The sequence below is a fragment of the Phacochoerus africanus genome, chromosome 16 (assembly GCF_016906955.1).
Source record: "Phacochoerus africanus isolate WHEZ1 chromosome 16, ROS_Pafr_v1, whole genome shotgun sequence".
Lineage (NCBI taxonomy): Eukaryota > Metazoa > Chordata > Mammalia > Artiodactyla > Suidae > Phacochoerus > Phacochoerus africanus.
In genome coordinates this window covers 48331451-48352113 of record NC_062559.1, presented here as the reverse complement: position 1 = coordinate 48352113, position 20663 = coordinate 48331451, and the positions used below count along the sequence as shown (strand labels likewise).

Genomic DNA, 20663 nt, shown 5'->3' with positions numbered 1-20663 from the left:
ACCCACATCACAGCCCAAGACAATGCCAGATTCTTAACCCACCAAGCGAGGCCAGGGGTGGAACCTGGCATCCTCATGGATACTAGTCAGGTTCGTTACCGCTGAGCCACACGGGAACTCCGGGACTATCTATTTCGCACTAGTTTTTTAAACGCCAATTTTGAAAATACAGCTGCCGATTACGGAGAGGCGGGCCTCAAACTATCCAGAATCTTCTTACAACCACTGAAAAGCGCCGCACAAAGAAATGAGCCATGTTCCGGGCGCCCATTATACGCAAGGCACTGCACTCCGCCGTCACTGGTTATTTTAGAAGGAGACCGGCTACTCTGGGGAGCAGGAGGGGCGGCAGGGGCGAGGAGCGCCAGCACGCCGAGCCTGGAGACCTGGCTCCTGGCCCCGGGCACGGGCGGCCAGGTGCAGGCGCGCGCCCCGCGCGGTCCCCCCTTCCTGCGCGGCCAATCGGGAGGCGGGCGGGAGGGGGCGCGGCCGGGGCGGGGCCGGTACCGGCGCCTCAGGGTTCGGCTCACGTGCCCAGGACCGGTGGGGGCGGCAGCGCGGGCGCCTGCGGGTTCCCCGCCCGCCATGGAGCGGCTGACGTTGCCTCCCGGCGGCGCGGCGGCGGTGGACGAGTACCTGGAGTACCGGAGGTGAGGCGGCGGCTCCGCGGGGCGAGGAGGCCCGGGGCCGGCCCGGTCCCCGTGGCGGCCGAAGCGCTGATGGCGCGGGCAGGGGCCTGGCGCCCGCCGCTCGGGGTCCCGGAATCTGTTCCCGGGCTGGTGGGGGAGGCTTGCACTGATTGCAGGTGCCCTCCTCTTTCTGGAATAGTGTCATGACACGCGGTTCCAGTCCGATAAATCTCTTCCGAGTAAATTTAAGACCCCTGCTCTGACCCCTTTTCAGGAAGGATTATTAACTCTAGATTTATGCAAAAGTCCAATTGTTTTTTCCGAAGTGGCCAATGTAGCTCACACGTCGAGTACTCTGGGCCTGTAGAAGCAGACCTCAGGTTTGCCGGCTCAGTAATAGTCGTGAACTTCCGGACATGCTCCTGGCCCGAAGTGCTGGTGTTAAGAAGAAAGGCACCAACTGACTGGTGCAGTTTGGGTGGTTCTGGAGAACCGGTTCTTTGGAAACTGGAAGCGCAGCAACCCCCTAAGAGCTTTAGGGAGCGACTCACTGCCCCGGGCCCTGACGAAGGCTGAGGCACCTGGCGAGGGATTCTTTTTTTTGGTCTCCCAAGGAAGTTTTTTCGATAGTGGGGGCATTTGTGGAGTGGAAAATACTGGAGAGGGACGGGGAGGGGACGTTTTGTGTGTGTGTGTGTGTGTGTGTGTGTGTGTGTGTGTAAATGGGAGGTGTAATGAGCACAGCCCCAGATGGGAAACAGGGGTGGCCTGAAACGCGAGCCAGAGGCTTTGCTCTTGTTACAGAGGGTCGCCCCAAATCACTTGGGCAAACCTGTTCCTAACTGACTGCAGGTCCCTCTAACTGTGTAGGTGGCATACTTTTGGTTAATGCCTAGAAGTGTCTCATAATTCTGAGCCAGAAAAGTGAGGCCGAGAAGCTTGATGGGTTAGGCCTCATTCCAGGTTCAGGTGAGGCCCTGTGTCCTCACCTAGGGCAGGGTCTGCTCCTTTAGCCCCAAGTCTCCAGGGCTTTTCCCTGGAAGCAAGTCGCTGGGCCCTGGTGTTGACTGATAACTTAGGTATTTAGATGTTTAGGTGTGTGGAATGTGGGCCTCCAGTTGTAATCTTTTGCCTGGCCTAGAAAATGTTAGGGCCTGGGGAAAAATTATTTTCAAACATAAACTGCCTGAAACAATTCTCTGTAAAAGTTAGAGCCCTCGGAGTTCACCTGGTGGCACAGGGGAAATGAATCCGACTAGAAACTATGAGGTTTCGGGTTCGATCCCTGGCCCCACTCAGTGGGTTAAGGATCCAGCGTTGCAGTGAGCTGTGGTGTAGATCACAGACATGGCTCGGATCCCACGTTGCTGTGGCCCTGGCATTGGCCTGCCACTACAGCTCCAATTAGACCTCTAGCCCGGGAACCTCCATATGCTGCAGGTGCAGCCCTAAAAAGACAAAAAAAAAAAAAAAGGGTAGAGCCTTGTTGCTCAAAGTGTCACGATCATAGACCAGCGGTATATGCATCACCCATCAGCAGCGAGCATCACCAGGCCTACTTTAGACATGTTAACCAACAATTTTCACGAGTTTTATTTTTTTAACCTAATTTAATTTTTTAAAAATTCAGTGAATTTTATTATATTTATAGTGGTACAACCATCATCACAGCCTAATTTTAGAACATTTCTATACCAAAACCCCGGTCCTTCCTTCCCCCTCAAACCTGTTCCCTTGGTAATCTTAAGTTTTTCAAAGTCTGTGAGGCTGTTTCTGTTCTGCACATAAATTCATTGTATCCTTTTTTTAAATTCCGCATATAAGGGATATCATATGCTGTTTGTGTCTCATTGCCTGACTAACTTCACTTAGCAAGATAATTTCTAGGTCCATCCATGTTGCTGTAGATGCCATTATTTCATTCTTTTAAATGGCTGAGTAATATTCCATTGTGTATATGTACACATCTTGATCCACTCCTCTGTCCATGGATGCCGAGGTTGCTTCCATGTGTTGGCTATTGTATATAGTGTTGCAGTGAACACCGGGTACATGTATCTTTTCGAGTCATGGTTTTCTCTGGATAGATGCCCAGGAGTGGGATTTCTGGATCATATAATAATTCTATTTTAGTTTTTTGAGGAATTTCCGTACTGTTTTCTTTTCTTTTTCTTTGCCTTTTAGGGCTGCACCCACAGCATGTGGAGGCTCCCAGGCTAGGGGTCGAATTGGAGCTACAGCCGCCAGCCTATACCACAGCCACAGCCAAGCTAGATCCAAGCCTCGTCTATGACCTGCACTACAGCTCAGGGCAATGCCGGATCCTTAACCCACTGAGCAAGGCCAGGGATCGAACCTGAAACCTCAGGGTTCCTAGTCGGATTTGTTTCTGCTGCGCCACGACAGGAACTCCTCTTTTTGTTTTTATTGTCATTACTCTAGAAGGTGGATCTGAGAAGATATTGCTGTGGTTTATGTCAGAGAATGTTCAGCCTGTGGTTTCCTCTAAGAGTTTTATAGTATCTAGTCTTATACCTAGGTCTTTAATCCATGTTGAGTTTTTTTTTTTTTTTAATTAGGGAGTGTTCTAATTCCATTCTTTTACATATAGCTGTCCAGTTTTCCCAGCACGAATTATTGAAGCGACTGTCTTTTCTCCATTGTATATTCTTGCCTCCTTTGTTGTAGGTTAGTTGACCATAGGTGTGTAGATTTATTTCTGGGCTTTTTTTTTTTTTGTCTTTTGTCCTTTTTGTCCATGCTGCACCCATGGCATATGAAGGTTCCCAGGCCAGGGGTCCAATTTGAGCTGTTGCCGCCGGCCTACACCACAGCCACAGCCACAGCCATAGCCACAGCAATGCCAGGTCTGAGCCGAGTCTTCAACCTATACCACAGCTCACGGCAACACTGGATCATTAACCCACTGAGTGAGGCCAGGGATTGAACCCGAAAGCCCATGGTTGGATTCATTTCCACTGTGCCACAATGGGAACTCCTATTTCTGGGCTTTCTATCCTGACCCCACTGATCTATATTTCTACCTTTTGGGGCCAGTATCATACTGTTTTGATGTTTGTAGCTTTGTAGTATAGTCTGAAGCCAGGGAACCTGATTACTCCAGCTCCATTTTTCTTTCTTAGGATTGCTTTGGCTTTTCATGACTTTTAAAGAGAGTATCTTCAAGGAGAAATTTGTTCAGTTTTGAACAAATGATTGTAATTATATTTCCTTTTCCTCCAGGGAGGTAAGAAATTAAGAAATAGTGATGGCTTAATTTTTCCTATGAAATTTTGAGGTCTTACTTCTGGAATTTTTTGTTGACACACATGACTACTCAGTGCACATGTTGGGTTTGAGCTGGTGCAGATCCAAGGGTGTCTGTGGGTCCGACCTTAGACTCCTGGCCAAGGTTTGGAGTCAGGTGTGGACATTAGTCATGTTGTCTTCTGTGTTGATGTATTTTGTGCCTTTTTTTTTTTTTTTTTGGTGGGAGGAGGAACTTCTTTTAAAGGAGGAAAATATTAGAATTTTTAGCAGTTTAGGCTTCAGCTTTTAAAAGAAATATGAGCATCTTTGCTTCAGAATCAAAGGAAAAATTGAGATGAATGTATAGTAATTCTCCACTGGTAAACCTGGATCAGTAAGTCAGATGTTATGTATTCATTGACTTTCTTATTTATAATATTCTTTTTTTTTCACTTTTTTTTCTTTTTAGGGCTGCACCCTCAGCATATGGAGGTTCCCAGGCTAGGGGCTGAGTTGGAGCTGTAGCCACCAGCCTACACCACAGCCACAGCAACGCCAGATCTGAGCCGTGTCTGCGACCTACATCACAGCTCACGGCAACAATGGATCCTTAACCTGCTGAGCAAGGCCAGGGATCGAACCTGCAACCTCATGGTTCCTAGTCAGATTCGTTTCCACTGTGCCACAATGGGAACGCCTTATAATACTCTTAATTATATACGAGAAGCAAAAGATTTATTATCATTGTGTGTAAGTTTGCGGTTAATATGAGCCTAAAGTGAAAAACAAAGCAAAGCAGCCTTTCCTTTGACTATATGAGTATAAAGTTTAGCATTTGTAACCTAGAAAATAAATACCCAAGAGGTGTTTTTTTGTTACAGAATTGTCGGCGAGGATGATGGCGGGAAACAATTTACTCCTGAAGAATATGAAGAATACAAAAGAAGAGTCATACCCATACGTTTACTGAACAGATTGTTCGTGAGCTGGCGATCGCCAACTGGAGTGGACTGTAAACTTGTGGGTCCAGAGACACTGTGTTTTTGTACACATAGGTGAGAGATTTTAGTGCTAAGTTTTCTGGTGACTAGAAAATATAAAACTGTAGAGAGCATTTTTTTTTTTTAAGGGCCACACCCGCAGCATGTGGAAGTTATCAGGCTAGTCCTTAACCCACTGATCGAGGTCAAGGATCAAACCCGAGTCCTCATGGATGCTAGTCGGTTTCCTTAACCACTAAGCCACGATGGGAACTCCCATTTCTTCCTTTATAAGCAGCATTATTTGTGATAACTTGATACTTTTGAAAGCAGGCCTTTATATAATAGGCCGTAAAGTATCTAAGGTGTTTGTTTGTTCGTTTGTTTTGTTATACTTTAAACATCTCTGTCATGTCTTATTAGAACTCATTTACGGAGTCCATCACTCAAGCATCTTTTTTATTTTTGCTTTTTAGGGCTGCACCGGCAGCAAATGGAAGTTCCCATGCTAGGGGTCAAATCAGAGCTGCAGCTCCCAGCCTACACCACAGCCACGGCAGCACTGGATCTGAGCCACATCTGTGACCTAAGCCGAAGCTTTCGGCAATGCCGGATCCTCGACCCACTGAACGAGGCCATTGTTTGAACATGCAACCTCATGGATACTGGTTGGCTTCGTAACCCACGAGCCACAGTGGGAACTCCACCTTAAGCATCTTTTCTCTTGCCATTGGTGCCCCCGTGGCTTTGTCAGGGGTCTTTTCAGTTAGGCTGGGGAGCAGAGTCTGCCTCTCCTACCTTGGACAGGGTAGTAGAAGAACTGATGTAAGAGTTGCTTGAGGAGCTCCTGTGTGGTGCAGTGGGTTAAGGATCCAGCTTTGTCATTGTCGTCACTTGGCTTTGATCCCTGGCTCAGGAGCTTCCACATTTTTGGCATGGCCAAAAAAAAAAAAGAAAAAAAAAAAAGGAGTTGACTCACACTGAACTGGTTATCAGTCTACAAATAGAAGAATTTCTCCTCACATTTGCTAATCTCCCTTTATACTTCAAGAAACACGTTGTGCGAATATCTTTCTCTTTTTTTTACGCACATACACACGAGCACAAGGGGGATTGGTTTCAGGACCCATGGCGGATCCCAAAACCTGGGGAGGCTGAGGTTCCGCAGCCCAGTTCTCCCATCCAAGGAGTCCCCATCTGTGGACTCACGTAACCTTGGGTCGTAAACATAGTGGGACTGCAGTACGAGCTTGGTTTCATGTGCAGCTGCGGAACCCACAGATACTGAGGACCTGCTGCGCATTTGCTGAAGACATACGAAGTCTGTGGACCACACGCTCTAACCTGTCTCATTCAAGGGTCAGCAGTGTGTGTGTCGGTGTGCGTATGTATGTTTGTGTATATATATTTTAAACCTCTCTTTAAACAAAAATACAAGCACACAGCTTTTTGCTACACGTGGTCCATTTTGGAGAAGAGGAGGACGAGGAAGAGGAGGGGAAGTCCATGAGATGCAGCCACTGACGTGTGTTACCTGAATCTGAGGCTTGCATTCGGCTGTGTGCGTCATGTTCCCTAAGTCTGACGACTGTCACAGCTCAGAGTTGTAAAGCCTAAAAGGCCAAAGCTGCTTCATGGAAAAAAAATCACCGGACCTATTATGTGGTTTTAGGCAGCAACTTTAACCCTCTGTCCTAAAGGAACCAGGGGAGAACCGCCCCATTCCTACAGTTTCTGGGGCTCTTTTGTGAGAGACTTTGTGTGGTTGCTGTTTACCGACTTGCAGTTTGCCAGAGGTGATGAGGCAGTTGCTAGGATGCGTGATGTTGTGTAGAGACTGGCTTGAAACTTACTTAGCAGCCTCACCGCAAAACCCTGCGGAGGGATGGAGGGTGAGTGTTGTGTTGCTGTCTTTGGGAATTAAAGAGGACTTTGGCCAGTTTGTCTTAGTTTCATCATTTGTTCTTAGACACATTTAGTGCCAGTCTCATGTCTGCGTATAAGTGTGCAGCACGGAATTAGCCTGCAAAGTTGACCCATCCCCACTTGGAGGGGAAGGTTCTTTAGTACCGGTCACCCAGCGAGAGCTCTGTCTAAACTGAAATTTCCCTATTGTAAAAAGGAACCATTGGCTGTTCAGGAAAATGAGGAGTGTGTAGAAATGTAGAAAGAAGCCTCACCACCTAACGCCAGCTGCTGTTAATGTATTTTGCAATGTTCATGTAATTTTTCTTGACAGGGTTCATTTAGGTGCGTGTACAAGTATTGAACCAGTTTTTCATGACAGACGCCTGGAGGGGTTTCCACATTGTTTCACGGTAATTGGAAACAAGGTTTTTGAAACCTGCCGGATAGTCCACCTGGTCCAGAGGTGTTCATCGTGTTTTCCCTGCAGCTGCGACGGAGACTCAGGGGTGTAGCAGGTGAAAGGAGAGGTCAGAGGAAGGCCAGACTCCAGTGATAGCTCTGCCCCTTGCTTTAACCAGTTCTGCTTTTATCTGTTAGATATATTATGGTTCTGTAAAAGATTTTATTTGAAGAAAAGCTTTCACTGCTAAAACGTTTGAGAACTCTCTTCTAGCAATAGACTTATCCATTCCCTTATTATTGGTATGTGGTGTGTCTATCCCTGTTGTAAAGTACTGTTGTAATACTCTCTTCATGTACGAAGCTCTTTCTGTACATAGTATTATTTTCTGAGGGTGTATTTTTCAAAAATGAACCATCTGGGTTCAAGGATGGATCTTTTATGTTTCAGGGAACACTACAGAATGAAATTGGTTCTTTCGTAACCCTCTTGACAGCGTTGTGAAATACATATAGTTAAAAAAACTTTGGCTGTCTTTGCTATGTGAAAAATGGTATCTTGTTATTTTAACTTCTATTACTTAGCAGAATAATACATTTAATATTATTTTACAGAGTATCACTTTATGAGAAGGAAACCAGTGGCTAGAGAAAATTATGTACAGCATTTTAACAGAGCTTAGCCTTTGAAATGTGTTGATTTTTTTTTGTCTTTTTTTTTGGTTGTTGTTGTTGTTGTTGTTGTTGCTATTTCTTGGGCCGCTCCCGCGGCATATGGAGGTTCGCAGGCTAGGGGTTGAATCGGAGCTGTAGCCACCAGCCTACGCCAGAGCCACAGCAACACGGGATCCGAGCCGCGTCTGCAACCTACACCACAGCTCATGGCAAGGCCGGATCATTAACCCACTGAGCAAGGGCAGGGACCGAACCCGCAACCTCATGGTTCCTAGTCGGATTCGTTAACCACTGCGCCACGACGGGAACTCCGATTTTTTTTTTTTTTTTGAAGTTAAAAATAAAAACCTATTGTGGCTCAGCATGTTAAGGACCCGACGTTGTCTTGTGAGAATTCAGTTTTGATCCCTGGCCTCACTTGGTGGGTTAAGGTTTTGGCATTGCTGCAAGTTGCCCTGTAGGTTACAGATGTGGCTCGGATCTGGTGTTGCCATGGCTGTGGCATAGGTCTCTAGCTGCAGCTCCGATTTGACCCCTAGCCTGGGAACTTCCATATGCCACAGGTGCAGCTGTATAAAGAAAAAGAAAGTTAAAAATTAAATTATATTAAAATACAATATGTTTATTGAACTATTTAATTTTTTTTTTTAACTGTTGCATCTGTGCCATATGGAAGTTCTTGGACTAGGGGTCTAATCAGAGCTCTAGCTGCAGCCTACACCACAACCATGGCAACACTGGATCCGAGTCGCATCTGTAACAACTTCAGATCCTTCACCTGCAGAGCAAGGTCAAGGATTGAACCTGTACACTCACAGAGACAATATCAGGTCCTTAACCTGCTGAGCCACAATGGGAATTTCTGAACTTATTTCAATTTTAAATAGCAAATCTGGGAAGAGAAATTTAAGTAATGTACTTTGATAAAAATAATTTTTATAAAGAATTTTGTTCATACTCTTGGATTGTGCTTCCGTGTTAGACTCTGTGGTAGTGTCGTATTATAAGAGAGTGACATGCAATTTCTTTGTATATTGCTGTGAACATTCTTCTTAAATAGTTAAAAAGAATCATTTTGCATTTAGCAGAATAGCAGTTGTACTTTCTGGTAATCCCTGCCCTGGGCTTTTATTTCTTTTCTTACTTTTTGTAGGTATAAGCAACATAAAACTGACTTTGAAGTGATTCCTCAGCGTCGTCCCATCAGTCTGCCTTGCCGAGTGCCGGGCTGCCTGTGCCGGGCTTACCTCTACGTGCCCCTCAGTGGGGCGCAGCCCATTCGTTGCCGGTGCAAGCACCTTGCCGATCAGCACAGTGCGGCGCCGGGCTTAATCTGCAATGCCTGTGAGTTACCCGATGACACACATACCCACAGAATGCTGTTCTTTATTGACCATTTACTGTGTGCCAGCCGTATTCTGCTGCAGGCTCAACATTAAACAACAATGAAAAGTCTGATGGATGGCTACTCTGAGATTTTATTTTTGTGGAATATTTATTTATATGCCTTGCAGTCATCGACCTTCATCTCTAATCTCATTTAATTCAAATAAATTAAGTAATAGTAATAGATTTTAGAGAATCACCAGACGTGATCCAGTTCAGATTTTTGGACCGGCGAAGTTTTGCCAACTGAATTCTGTTTACAGAAAATGATTTTTTAAGTCTAAAAATTTTATTATTTGCTGGCAGATTATTATGTTGTTGCCTAAAATATAGGGGGATGGGGAAGCAAAATGCAAACTGCAACCCGGTGATTTTAACACTTGATATGCATTAGCACCTCAATATCGGTACCCAAATCCCAGCCACCATCATATATGTCCTTTCTCTGGGTCATCCTTTTAAAAACTCTTTGAAACACGTAGGCTACCAGTTCAGAATTTTTCTTCTGGGGATAGTTTTTCCAGTTGTTTTTGTAGTAGCTTGAGTTAACACGATGAAATATGTTACATAGCATTTGTTTGTTTGTTTGTTTTCCACTTTTTAGGGCTGCATGTGTGGCATATGGAAGTTCCCAGGCTAGGGGTCGAATTGGAACTGTAGCTGCTGACCTACACCACAGTTCACGGATCTTTTAACCTACTGAGGGAAGCCAGGGACAGAACCTGTGTCCTCATGGTTCCTCGTCAGCTTTGTTACTGCTGAGCAACAATGGGAACTCTTATGAAGGATTTTTTTTTTTTTTTGCTTTTAGGGCTGCATGTGTGGCACGTGGAAGTTCCCAGGCTAGGGGTCGAATCGGAGCTACCGCTGCCGGCCTCCACCACCGCCACATGGGGTCCCCGGCCCACTGATCAAGACCGGGGATCAAACCTGCATCCTCATGGATACCAGTCAGATTCATTTCTGCTGTGCCACAGTGGGAACTCCCAGGTTTTTCTAAATATTTCTTCTGCTACATACCCCCTCACCACTTTAGCATCTTTAAGAAGTAAGATCAGTGGCTGAGAGGGAGTTTCAGGGCCTAGAGGTTAAGAGGTACAGGGGTCAGAGCATAGCATGTGAAGGATCCAGATTCAGGTGATTTGAGGCAAGCTGAGTGCTTCTGAGGGCATACAGATTGGTATCTGTATTTAAAACCATTTAACTCCTTTTACATCTTGATTCAGGTTCTAAGTGTTCGGGATTTCACAGTTGCTTCACGTGTGCCTGTGGTCAGCCCGCATATGCCCATGACACAGTAGTGGAAACGAAGCAGGAAAGACTGGCTCAGGGGAAACCAGTGGGACGGGACGTTCCTTATGCAGCAATGGGAGGATTAACTGGCTTCAGCTCGCTGGCGGAAGGCTACCTGCGACTGGATGACAGCGGAATTGGTACGTGATGATGGAGGAAGTGTGAGCTTGTCATACTGCTTTTATGTATGTTACCGATAGTGAAGCCTTATGTTTGTTGCGCACTTTAAATTCTTCATGTAGTTTTTTTTTTTTGTCTTTTTGCCTTTTCTAGGGCCGATCCCTCGGCACATGGAGGTTCCCAGGCTAGGGGTCTAATCGGAGCTACAGCCGCCAGCCTACGCCAGAGCCACAGCAATGCGGGATCCGAGCCTCCTCTGTGACCTACACCACAGCTCATGGCAACCCCGGATCCTTAACCCACTGAGCAAGGCCAGGGATGGAACCCGCAATCTCATGGTTCCTAGTCAGATTCATTAACCACTGAGCCATGACCGGAACTCCGAATTCTTCATGTATTTTTTTCAAATAACATTCTCTCATTTTATTTGCATTTTCATTTCATTTTATTTATTTATTTTTTTGCTTTTTAGGGCTGTACCCACGGCATATGGAGGATCCCAGGCTAGGGGTCGAATTGGAGCTACAGCTGCTGGCCTACACCACAGCCACAGCAACACAGGCTTCGAGCCATGTCTGCGACCTACACCACAGCTCATGGCAATGCCGGATCCTCAAACCTTCATCTCTGTAGCTCCAACTGGACCCCTAGGCTGGCAGCCTCCGTATGCCATGGGTGTGGCCCTAAAAAACAAACAAAACCCCCCAAATTGAGTCTCTTCGTTTATTTATTTATTTATTTATTTTTGCTTTATAGGGCCCCACCCACGGCATACGGAAGTTCCCAGGTTAGGAGTGGAATCAGAGCTGCAGTCACCGGTCTACACCACAGCCACAGCAACGTGGGATCCAAGCCACGTCTTTGACCTACACTACAGCTCATGGCAACGCCGGATTCCTGACCCACTGAGCAAGGCCAAGGATCAAACCTGCATCTTCATGGGTACTAGTTAGATTCATTTCTGCTGCGCCACAATGGGAACTCCCTAAATGTAAATCTTTAGTTGATTTTGCATGTAGAGTTGACCTTTGAACAACAGGGGTTTGAACTGTGGGGGTTCAATCATATGCAGCTTTTTTCAGTAGTAAACACTGCGTGGCCTGCAGTTGGTTAAATCTGTAGGCGTGGCGCTGTGCAGAGGGAGGGCTGATTGCAAAGGTAAGTGCGGAGCTGGACCGCGTGAAGGATCCACACGCTTAACCCCCGCATTGTTCAAGGGTCAACTGTCACCATATTTTTGCCTCTTCCTTCCCAAGATTTGTGGCCTTTTGCTCTTGACTAGTCAAAACGGCTGATTCTTTGAGAACAGTGCTCAGTAATAGTGTCAGTAGCTGGCTTCGTTGCCTTTTTGTGATGTCTGGTGCTCTAAGTATCTTTATAACATAAAGAGGAAAAATCCTCCCCCTTCTGGCCCCTGAGGGAAGGTGGGGGTGAAGACAGGTGAGAATGAGGAGAGGAAACAAGATGTTTTTGTCTTGAGTTTAGATGTAGGGGAGCCAGGGGCAGAGGAACGTCTGCTGTCTGCTCTCTTAGCCATGTGGCGGCCCGGACTGGCCTGGACCGAGGTGCCTCTTGCTGGAATTTGGTGGAACTCACAGCTTGTAGGGGGTGCTAGGAAGGCAGCTGGGCAGTGAGGCAGCAGACCTGCCACAGCATCTGTCTAGCAAGGGGCAAAGGTGCTTCCAGAGCAGAGTGAGAGGTGGGTCCCCTGAGCTCCGGGGGGTTCAGGCATCTGAGGGGTCTGTACTTCAAGTGAAAGGGTGTGAGGCCTCCAGGAGGCCCTACCAAACGGAGAGACGGAATTACAACTTACGGCTGCCCTGAGCGCTTGAGATCAGCATGCAGGCAGCAGCCAGAGGAGAGCACCAGGCTCTGCCTGGACCTGAGCCCCTTTCTCAGCTCTTCCCACAAGAGGGGGGCGCTGGGGAAGGAGGAGGCCAGGAATCTGAAGGACTGATCGGTTGTCCCACACTGTCTACCTTACAGGAAAGGACTGGAAACCAGATAGGACTAAAAGTCTGCTTCCTTCCCTCCACCCGTGGATGGGGGTGGGCATGTGGGGCGGGGGTGCTTGGTGAAGAAGGACAGCACTTATTCATTTTCTCTGCAGCGTTCTTCCTTTTGGGCCAAAAGTCAGTGCATGTAGCAGTTGGTCTTTGTAGCTTGTGGTTTAGGGTTGCAGACGTTTCCTCATTTCATTGAAGTTTTCTTTACTTTTTCATGTGTTGTTTTTAAATGGTTTCCCAGTGAGGAAGAGAGGAAAAATCTACTTATTCTGCCCTCTTCAACTACAGATTTTTTATTCTGAATGTTTTGCCTTTGATAATGTCTTATATTAAGGTTTTGTATTCTTTGTTGTCATTGAATTACAGTCATGCATAATATTTTTTTTTCTGCGAAAAGGTCTCTGAGAATGCAGAAATACTTTTATCCATTTGCCTTTACTTTCTATGGCAGGTAAAAATCTAAATAAAAATTTTGGAGTTCCCTTTGTGGCTCAGCAGTTAACAAACCTAGCTAGGATCTGTGAGCAAGCAGGTTTGATCCCTGGCCTTGCTCAGTGGGTTAAGGATCTGGCGTTGCCGTGAGCTGTGATGTAGGTCGCAGACATGGCTCAGATCCCATGTTGCTGTGGCTGTGGTGTAGGCCGGCAGCTGTAGCTTCGATTTGACCCCTAGCCTGAGAACTTCCATATGCCATGGGTGTGGTTCTAAAAAAAATGTTTTTCTTTTTACAGAAAGGATTTTTCTGGAAATCATTTTCAGAAATGATTATGTTGGGCTTCTAATTTATTTCACATTTGAAATAACTTCTTTGTATCCTAACAAATAGAGATTTAATTTTCATTCTTCATATATTTTGTTTGCAGGTGCACCTTCAGTTGAAGTTTTAGATGCTTCAGTTACAGCCACAGACCATCCATTTCTAAAAGCATTTCAAGCATCATCTAACTCTCCTCCAGAAGCACTCACAGATGGTAATGAGGTTAAACTGAGAAATACTTTCGTTTGTAGTAAATAAGAATATGGATTGATCTGTTTTTCGGATTACCGTCTCTGCTTCCCAGTATTACCAGTTTGATGATCGTTTTACTTTTATATTAGCCAGGCACTGAGAAAATGTAAGAAGCTTCATTTTTAATTGGGCAGAATTGCTAAATCTGAGAATTACGATGATTCTAATAAAAACTTTACTCTGGTACATGTTGTTGCTTTGATGTTTGAGTAAGAGAGCCCTCTAGTGGGATAAGTGCCTTGACTCTTCAGGCTCTCACAGACACAATACACACCTGTCAGAGGTTAGCAAGGTTTTATCATTTATAAATTCAATAAGTGAATTATAGAATTCACTTTTAAGCACTTTTAAGTAATCTCTTTCCTTTATTGAAAACAAGAATAAAAACAACAAAGAAGGAATTCGTATGATTTATGAGGTATTTAATATTTAAAAAATTTTAATGTGAGGATCTTCTTTTCTTTGTATTTTGATACAACCTTTTTATGTGCTCTGACTTTTTTCATGAGGGATTTTAAGGGTGCCTACAAAACAGCCCACGATTAAGTAATTATAAAATGGAGCTAGAAGTAAGAAACCAAAACCAGGAGTTCCCGTCATGGCACAGCGGAAACGAATCTGACTAGAACCATGAGGTTGCGTGTTTGATCCCCGGCCTCGCTCAGTGGGTTAAGGATCCAGCGTTGCCATGAGCTGTGGTGTAGGTTGCAGACGCAGCTCGGATCTGGCCTGGCTGTGGCGTAGGCTGTCAGCTACAGCTCTGATTAGACCCATAGCCTGGGACCTCCAAATGCTGAGGGTGAGGCTCTAAAAAGACAAAAGACAGAAAAGAAAAAAAAAAGAAAGAAATCAAAACCAAAAGATAAGGACACAGTTATGACAACTTTTTAAAATTTGTTTTTATTTATTATTGTTTTATAATGATTTTTATTTTTCCCATTATAGCTGGTTTACAGTGTTCTGTCAATTTTTTTACTGTACAGCAAGATGAGCCAGTTACACATACATGTATACATTCTTTTTTCTCACATTATCATACTCCATTGTAAGTGACTGGACATAGTTCCCAGTGTTATACAGCAGGATCCCGTTGCTTATCCATTCCAGAGAACTTATTTTTCTTAATTGAGGTATAGTTGATTTACAGTATTAGTTTCAGGTGCACAACATAGTGATTCAGAATTTTGATAGATTATAATCTATTTAATGTGATTATGTAATATTAGCTATATTCTCTATGCTCTACAGTATATCCTTGTAGCTTGTATCTCTTAGACCCCTGCCCCTATCTTGCTCCTTCCAGCTTCCCTCTCCCCACTGGTGACAACCAGGTTGTTCTCTCTGTGAGTTATGTCAGCTTTCAAGGTTGATGTCATTGCTGCTTAAGCTGCCGTTTTGACACTAGATCCTTAACCCACTGAGCCACATGAGAACGCCTGTACTTAGATTATCTTTTCCTTAATAGGAGGTACAAGCAGCCAGGTTCCTTCCTTAAGGAAACCCGAAGAGGACGACATGGCTTTCTTTGAAAGAAGATACCAGGAAAGGGTAAGTCTGTAGGAAAATCTGTTCACAGTAAGCATTTACTTGTAACAAAGACACGTTAGAACAAAATTGTGTACTGACTGTGGGTCATCACTAAGAATAATTAAGTCCTTTCTTATAGCTGAGTGGGCCTTAAATTTATTTAGAACAATTCAGAGAGAAACAGGAAGAATGGATATGATATATAGCACACTGCTTAGTTTCTGGAGGTCATGAAGATTGACTAAACACATAAAGTTGTCAGTAAACATTAGCCATTAGCTGATTTGTAAATTATATATATTGAGTTCTTAATGTATAATACTCTCCTTATTAGCCTCTAGGTATATCCAGATTCAAGCTAGAATTACTCAGTGGCTTTTAAGAGATGGAACACTGAACATAAACGCATTTTAATCATTTCAGGGCTCAGCAACTGCAGTATTGATGTGTTCCCTGATTTCAGTAATGATAATTTTCATCAGTTCTCCACCACACCATAAACTCGTTGGGGATAAGTGTAGTATTTTATTCTCTGTATTTTTTCCAAAACTAAGTACAGTGCCTTGTTCCTAAGTTTTCTATAAATATTTATGGAAAATTGAAAAGATAAACACAGACAGAATCAATATTTGCTTTTATACATGTCATCTACTTACACATTTGATGTGTTTCACGTCAGGGTTCATATCTGATAGTTTTGTTGTATTTTCATTTATTGCCAGGTGATAGGATGCTGGCTTGATGAGGCACAGGGTATGGTATCCAGCCACGGGGTACATTCCTCAAAGGATTTCCTTAGGACGCCTTGCTTTCCTTAGGGTTGTTGTGTAGTTGCCTTGTGGGCGTTCATCATCTCTCCAACTAGGTATTAAGTGCCGTGACACCAAAGACACGCATCACTTTTTGTTGTATTGTCTACAACTCTTAGGAGTTCCCGTCGTGGTGCAGTGCTCAACGAATCCGGCTAGGAACCATGAGGTTGCGGGTTCGATCCCTGGCCTTGCTCAGTAGGTTAAGGATCCGGCGTTGCCGTGAGCTGTAGTGAGGTTGCAGATGCAGCTAGGATCCCACATTGCTGTGGCTCTGGCGTAGGCCAGTGGCTACAGCTCAATTAGACCCCTAGCCTGGGAATCTCCATGTGCCGTGGGAGCAGCCCTAGATAAGGCAAAAAGACCAAAAAAAAAAAAAAAAAAAAAAATAGAATGTCTACAACTCTTAGACAAGAACTTGTTGAGTAACTGAAGGTGCAGAAAAAGGAAACCATGAAACACATTCACCAGCCAAGAGCAGAGGAAGCTGGGGACAGAGAGATTACCATGTCCTTCTTAATTGAGAATTTTGAAGGAAAAGGGGAGAGTTCTGGATATGATTTAAGGCAGAGCTAGAAAATAGATACAGTGATGAAAATATCCTGTCTGTGCTGTAGCCATTCATCATATGTAGCTATATAATCTAAATTTAAATTAATCAAAAAATAAAACTGATTTCCTCAGTCACACTAGCCACATTTCAGGGGCTCAGTAGCCACATGTGACTAGTAGCTACCTTGTTAGCTTTCTTTTAGAAAACGCTGGTCTCAGAGAAAGGGGCGGTGAGATGAGGAAGATGAAATGGTCAGAGTGAGGAATGAAGAGTCTATTTTTGCAGCATCATCAAGGGTAGACTTTTTGTTTGTTTGTTTTTTGTTTTTGTCTTTTTTAGGGCTGCACCCATGGCATATGGAAGTTTCCAGGCTAGGGGTCCAATTGGAGCAGTAGCCACCAGCCTATGCCACAGCCACAGCGATGCCGGATCTGAGCCATGTCTGTGACCTACACCACAGCTCATGGCAACGCTGGATCCTTAACCCACTGAGTGAGGCCAGGGATCAAACCCATGGTCCTCATGGATCCTGGTTGGGTTCATTATCACTGAGCCACAATGGGAACTCCAGGGAAATTTTTTTTTAAAAAGGAAGAGCACGAGGAGGTATCTTTGCTCTTTGGACACTATATTGGTGGGTGTATTTGCTAAGTACTATTTGAAATCAGCAAACACTGCTTTCGTTTGTTTAATATCTTTGATCTTTTTTGATCCTACTGCAAATCGAACACCTGGCCCTAATGAGAGGGGTAAGGGGCCTAGCATTTTTTGAGTGCTTATCGAGTACCTAGATCTTTATATATATGATCTTATTTACACCTTTAGAACAACCCTATTCCATAGTACCTATTACTATGACCTTTTATTCAAAGGACAGAAATGTCAGTTAAATAACTTGTCTCAAATGGTTAAAAAATGGTAGAGGTAGGATTCAGGTACTCTTCTATCTGACCCAAGGCCTTTAATCTTTGCCTTAGAATGGAGGGTTCTTTAGGTCCTTCAGACGACCTGTTGACTGGTGCAGTGGGCAAAAGTGGTATGAGTGTATGATTTTTTTAATATATTTTGTTTGTACCCATATGGAAGTCCCCGGATCAGGGATTGAACCTGAGCTATAGCTGCAACCTACGGCAACTGCAGCAACGCTGGATCCTTAACCCACTGTACCAGGCTGGGGATCAAACCTGTACCTCCTCAGTGACCTGACCTGCTGCAGTCAGATTCTTAACCCATTTCACCATGGTGGGAACTCCTGACTGTGTGATTTTTGAATGAGGTTCCTGACCAACTTAAAAAGGAGAGAGAAAAAAAAATGGGGAAGAGACAGAGGTGGGATTCATTCAATTTTATTATTGGGAAGTTATTATTTATAATTTGGTGAGACTGGGTCAGTTGGTTTTACAAAAATCCCTTCTGGTTTCTTGGTATTATTCCTGTCACATTAGAAAGTAAGAGGCAGAGTTCCCACTGTCATTCTTTGACCATGTGTCACACATACCAACACACACACTCTGAGATAGAGACAGAGCTCCTGACTGGCCCCTCTCTGCAGGGTTCTCACTTTTGTGCTCATTCTGTGAGTCAGGGGTCTTTAGCTCTCTGTTCAACCAACACCCCTCAAGACTCTCTCATGTGCTGGGCTGTGTGTGTGTGTGCGTGTGAGAGAGTGAGTGAGAGAGTGAGAGAGAGAGAGAGAGAGAGAGAGAGAGAGAGAGAGAGACACCCTCTGCCTCTTCCCCCTCCCTCTAGCCCATTCTCTGTCTCTAAGGTGTTACTGAAATCTGCTCTGGCTCTGAGAGAGAAAGAGATGGAAAAAAGAAGAGGGAGAAGAGTTGGGAACATGCACACCCGAACAAGCCATATTTTAGAAATGCAGTTAGGTCCCTTCAACCATCAGATTTTGGCTTCTGAATTTTTCAGCTTAACCACTAAATAACTGTACAGCGACTGATAAATAAGACATGAGTCCAAATGAGGTATGTGCACACCACTTTTTTTTCCTTTAGGATGTTTTACAAATTACTATATCAAGAAATGTTTTAAAATTTCAGATAAAAATGGAAAAGGCTGCTAAGCAGAAAGGAAAAGCACCATTGTCATCAACTACAAGACCTTCATGAAGAGACTAGGGAAATTAAAAAAAAAAATCATCCAAGTATGTGTTTTGTGTTAATTATTTAAATGTAATAATACAGTTTATTTTCCCTCAAATTACTTAGTTCTTTTACCATTTAAAAATGTCTTTTTGGATGTTTCCTTAATTTATTTAAAAAAGTGAAAATATATTACTTTTGTCAAAATTCATGCTTTATTACTTTGTATATATTTTTATCTCTTCTAACAAATGAGATTATTTCCATATTAATCAAAGCCTTAAAGGACAGTAAATATTTTGTCTACAACACTTTAACTTTTCTCAGGCTATTTAAAAAATTAAAGATGCTATTGATGGTTTTGAAGAAATATATAAGTATTTTATTCAAAACAGTTACATTAAAAATCCTTAATTTTTTTTTCAAACTTTGTAATGTTGATTTATGTTTTAAAATAAAAAAGTGTATTTTAAAATTATATAGTAGTTTTCCAGCAGTATCTAATGATTTCTGAGTTGTTCTGTTAATTATGCATTGTATATAACTATATTGACTGATGAGTTATGTATACATAAAGTCAGCAGGGATATAGAAGACCTGAACAACTGTTAACCAACTTGGCCTAAATGACATTTATAGAACAATCAACACAGTAACAGCAGAATACAGTAGTTCCCCCTTACCCATGGTGGATATGTTCCAGGATCCCTAGTGGATGCTTGAAACTCTAGATGGTGCCAAACCCTGTAAATACGTTGTTTTTCTATACATACAGAGCTAAATGCCTATTATAAAGTTTAATTTATAAATTAGGTACAGTAAGAAATTAACAATAACAACTAAAAATGGAATAATCATAACATACTGTAATAAACATTATGTGAATGTAGTCTCTCTCACAGTAATGTACTGTACTTACCCTTCTGGAGATGATACAGTGGCTATGAGATGAAGTTAAGTGAAAGGCACAGGCACTGTGATGTAGTGTTGGGCTACTACTGACTTTCTCAAGACACGTCAGAAGGAAGATCATCTTCTTTTGGTCATCCTGGATCATCAGGCCATGACGATGCCAATGTTTGGATGTTAGGAGCCTGCAGTGTCGATGACTGGGAATCCTGGGCAAGGTGGAGTGGGGCAGTGCAGGCACTTTTCATCAGAAGAGTGCATGATTTAAAACTTAAAATGGTTTACTTTTGGAATTTTCCTTTTAATATGTTTGAACCGTGGTTGACCATGAGTAACTGAAACTTTGGAAAGTGAAACCATGGATAAGGGGGAATGTACATGTTTTTTAAAGTGCATGTGGAACACTGACTAAGACTGACTATATTCTAGGCCATAAAACAACTCTTAATACCTTTAAGATGATTTAGATCATAAATTATATCCTCTGATCACAAATTAGAAATCAGTAACAGGAATTCCCTTCCTGGCTTAGTGGTCAATGAATCCATGAAAATGTGGGTTTGATCCCTGGTCTCTCTCAGTGGGTTTAGGATATCAAATGAGGGTGAAAACAGCAGTATGTGTGGGATTCATCTAAAGTGGTACTAAAGGGAAATTTATAGCACCAAATGTCTATACCTGAAAAGAACAATCTCAAATCAGTGATACTGGCTTTCACTCTAAAGAATAAGAGAAAGAAGAGCCAAGAAAAAATAAAATACGAAAAAGTAAATGATAAAGATTACAGCAGAAATAGAAAACAGAAAAGCAATAGAGAAAACGAATAAACCCCAATGCTGTTTTTTTTTAGAAGACAAAGTTGATAAACCTCTAACTAGACTGATCATCAGAAAAGAGCACACATTTCACCAATGTTAGGAATGAGTGATGACATCACTCTAGATTCTATGGACTAGCGTCCATAAGTATGCGGGTTTGATTCCTGGCCTCACTCAGTGGGTTAAGGATGTAGTGTAGCCCCCAGCTGAGGTGTAGGTCGCAGACTCAGCTCGGATTCTGCCTTGCAGTGGCCATGGTGTAGCGCAGCAGCCGCAGCTCTGATTTGACCGCCAGCCTGG

General features: G+C 43.6%; 1 protein-coding gene across 1 annotated transcript; it reads left to right on the top strand.

The window, feature by feature from the left end:
• Positions 1-519: 519 nt before the first annotated feature.
• Positions 520-18978, top strand: FAM221A (family with sequence similarity 221 member A). The gene is made up of 7 exons (XM_047763768.1): positions 520-650; positions 4760-4933; positions 8994-9184; positions 10453-10659; positions 13509-13616; positions 15120-15202; positions 18595-18978. Exons 1-7 carry the CDS (start codon positions 586-588, stop codon positions 18661-18663), a joined length of 897 nt encoding a protein of 298 aa, XP_047619724.1. The 5' UTR covers positions 520-585; the 3' UTR covers positions 18664-18978.
• Positions 18979-20663: the final 1685 nt, after the last annotated feature.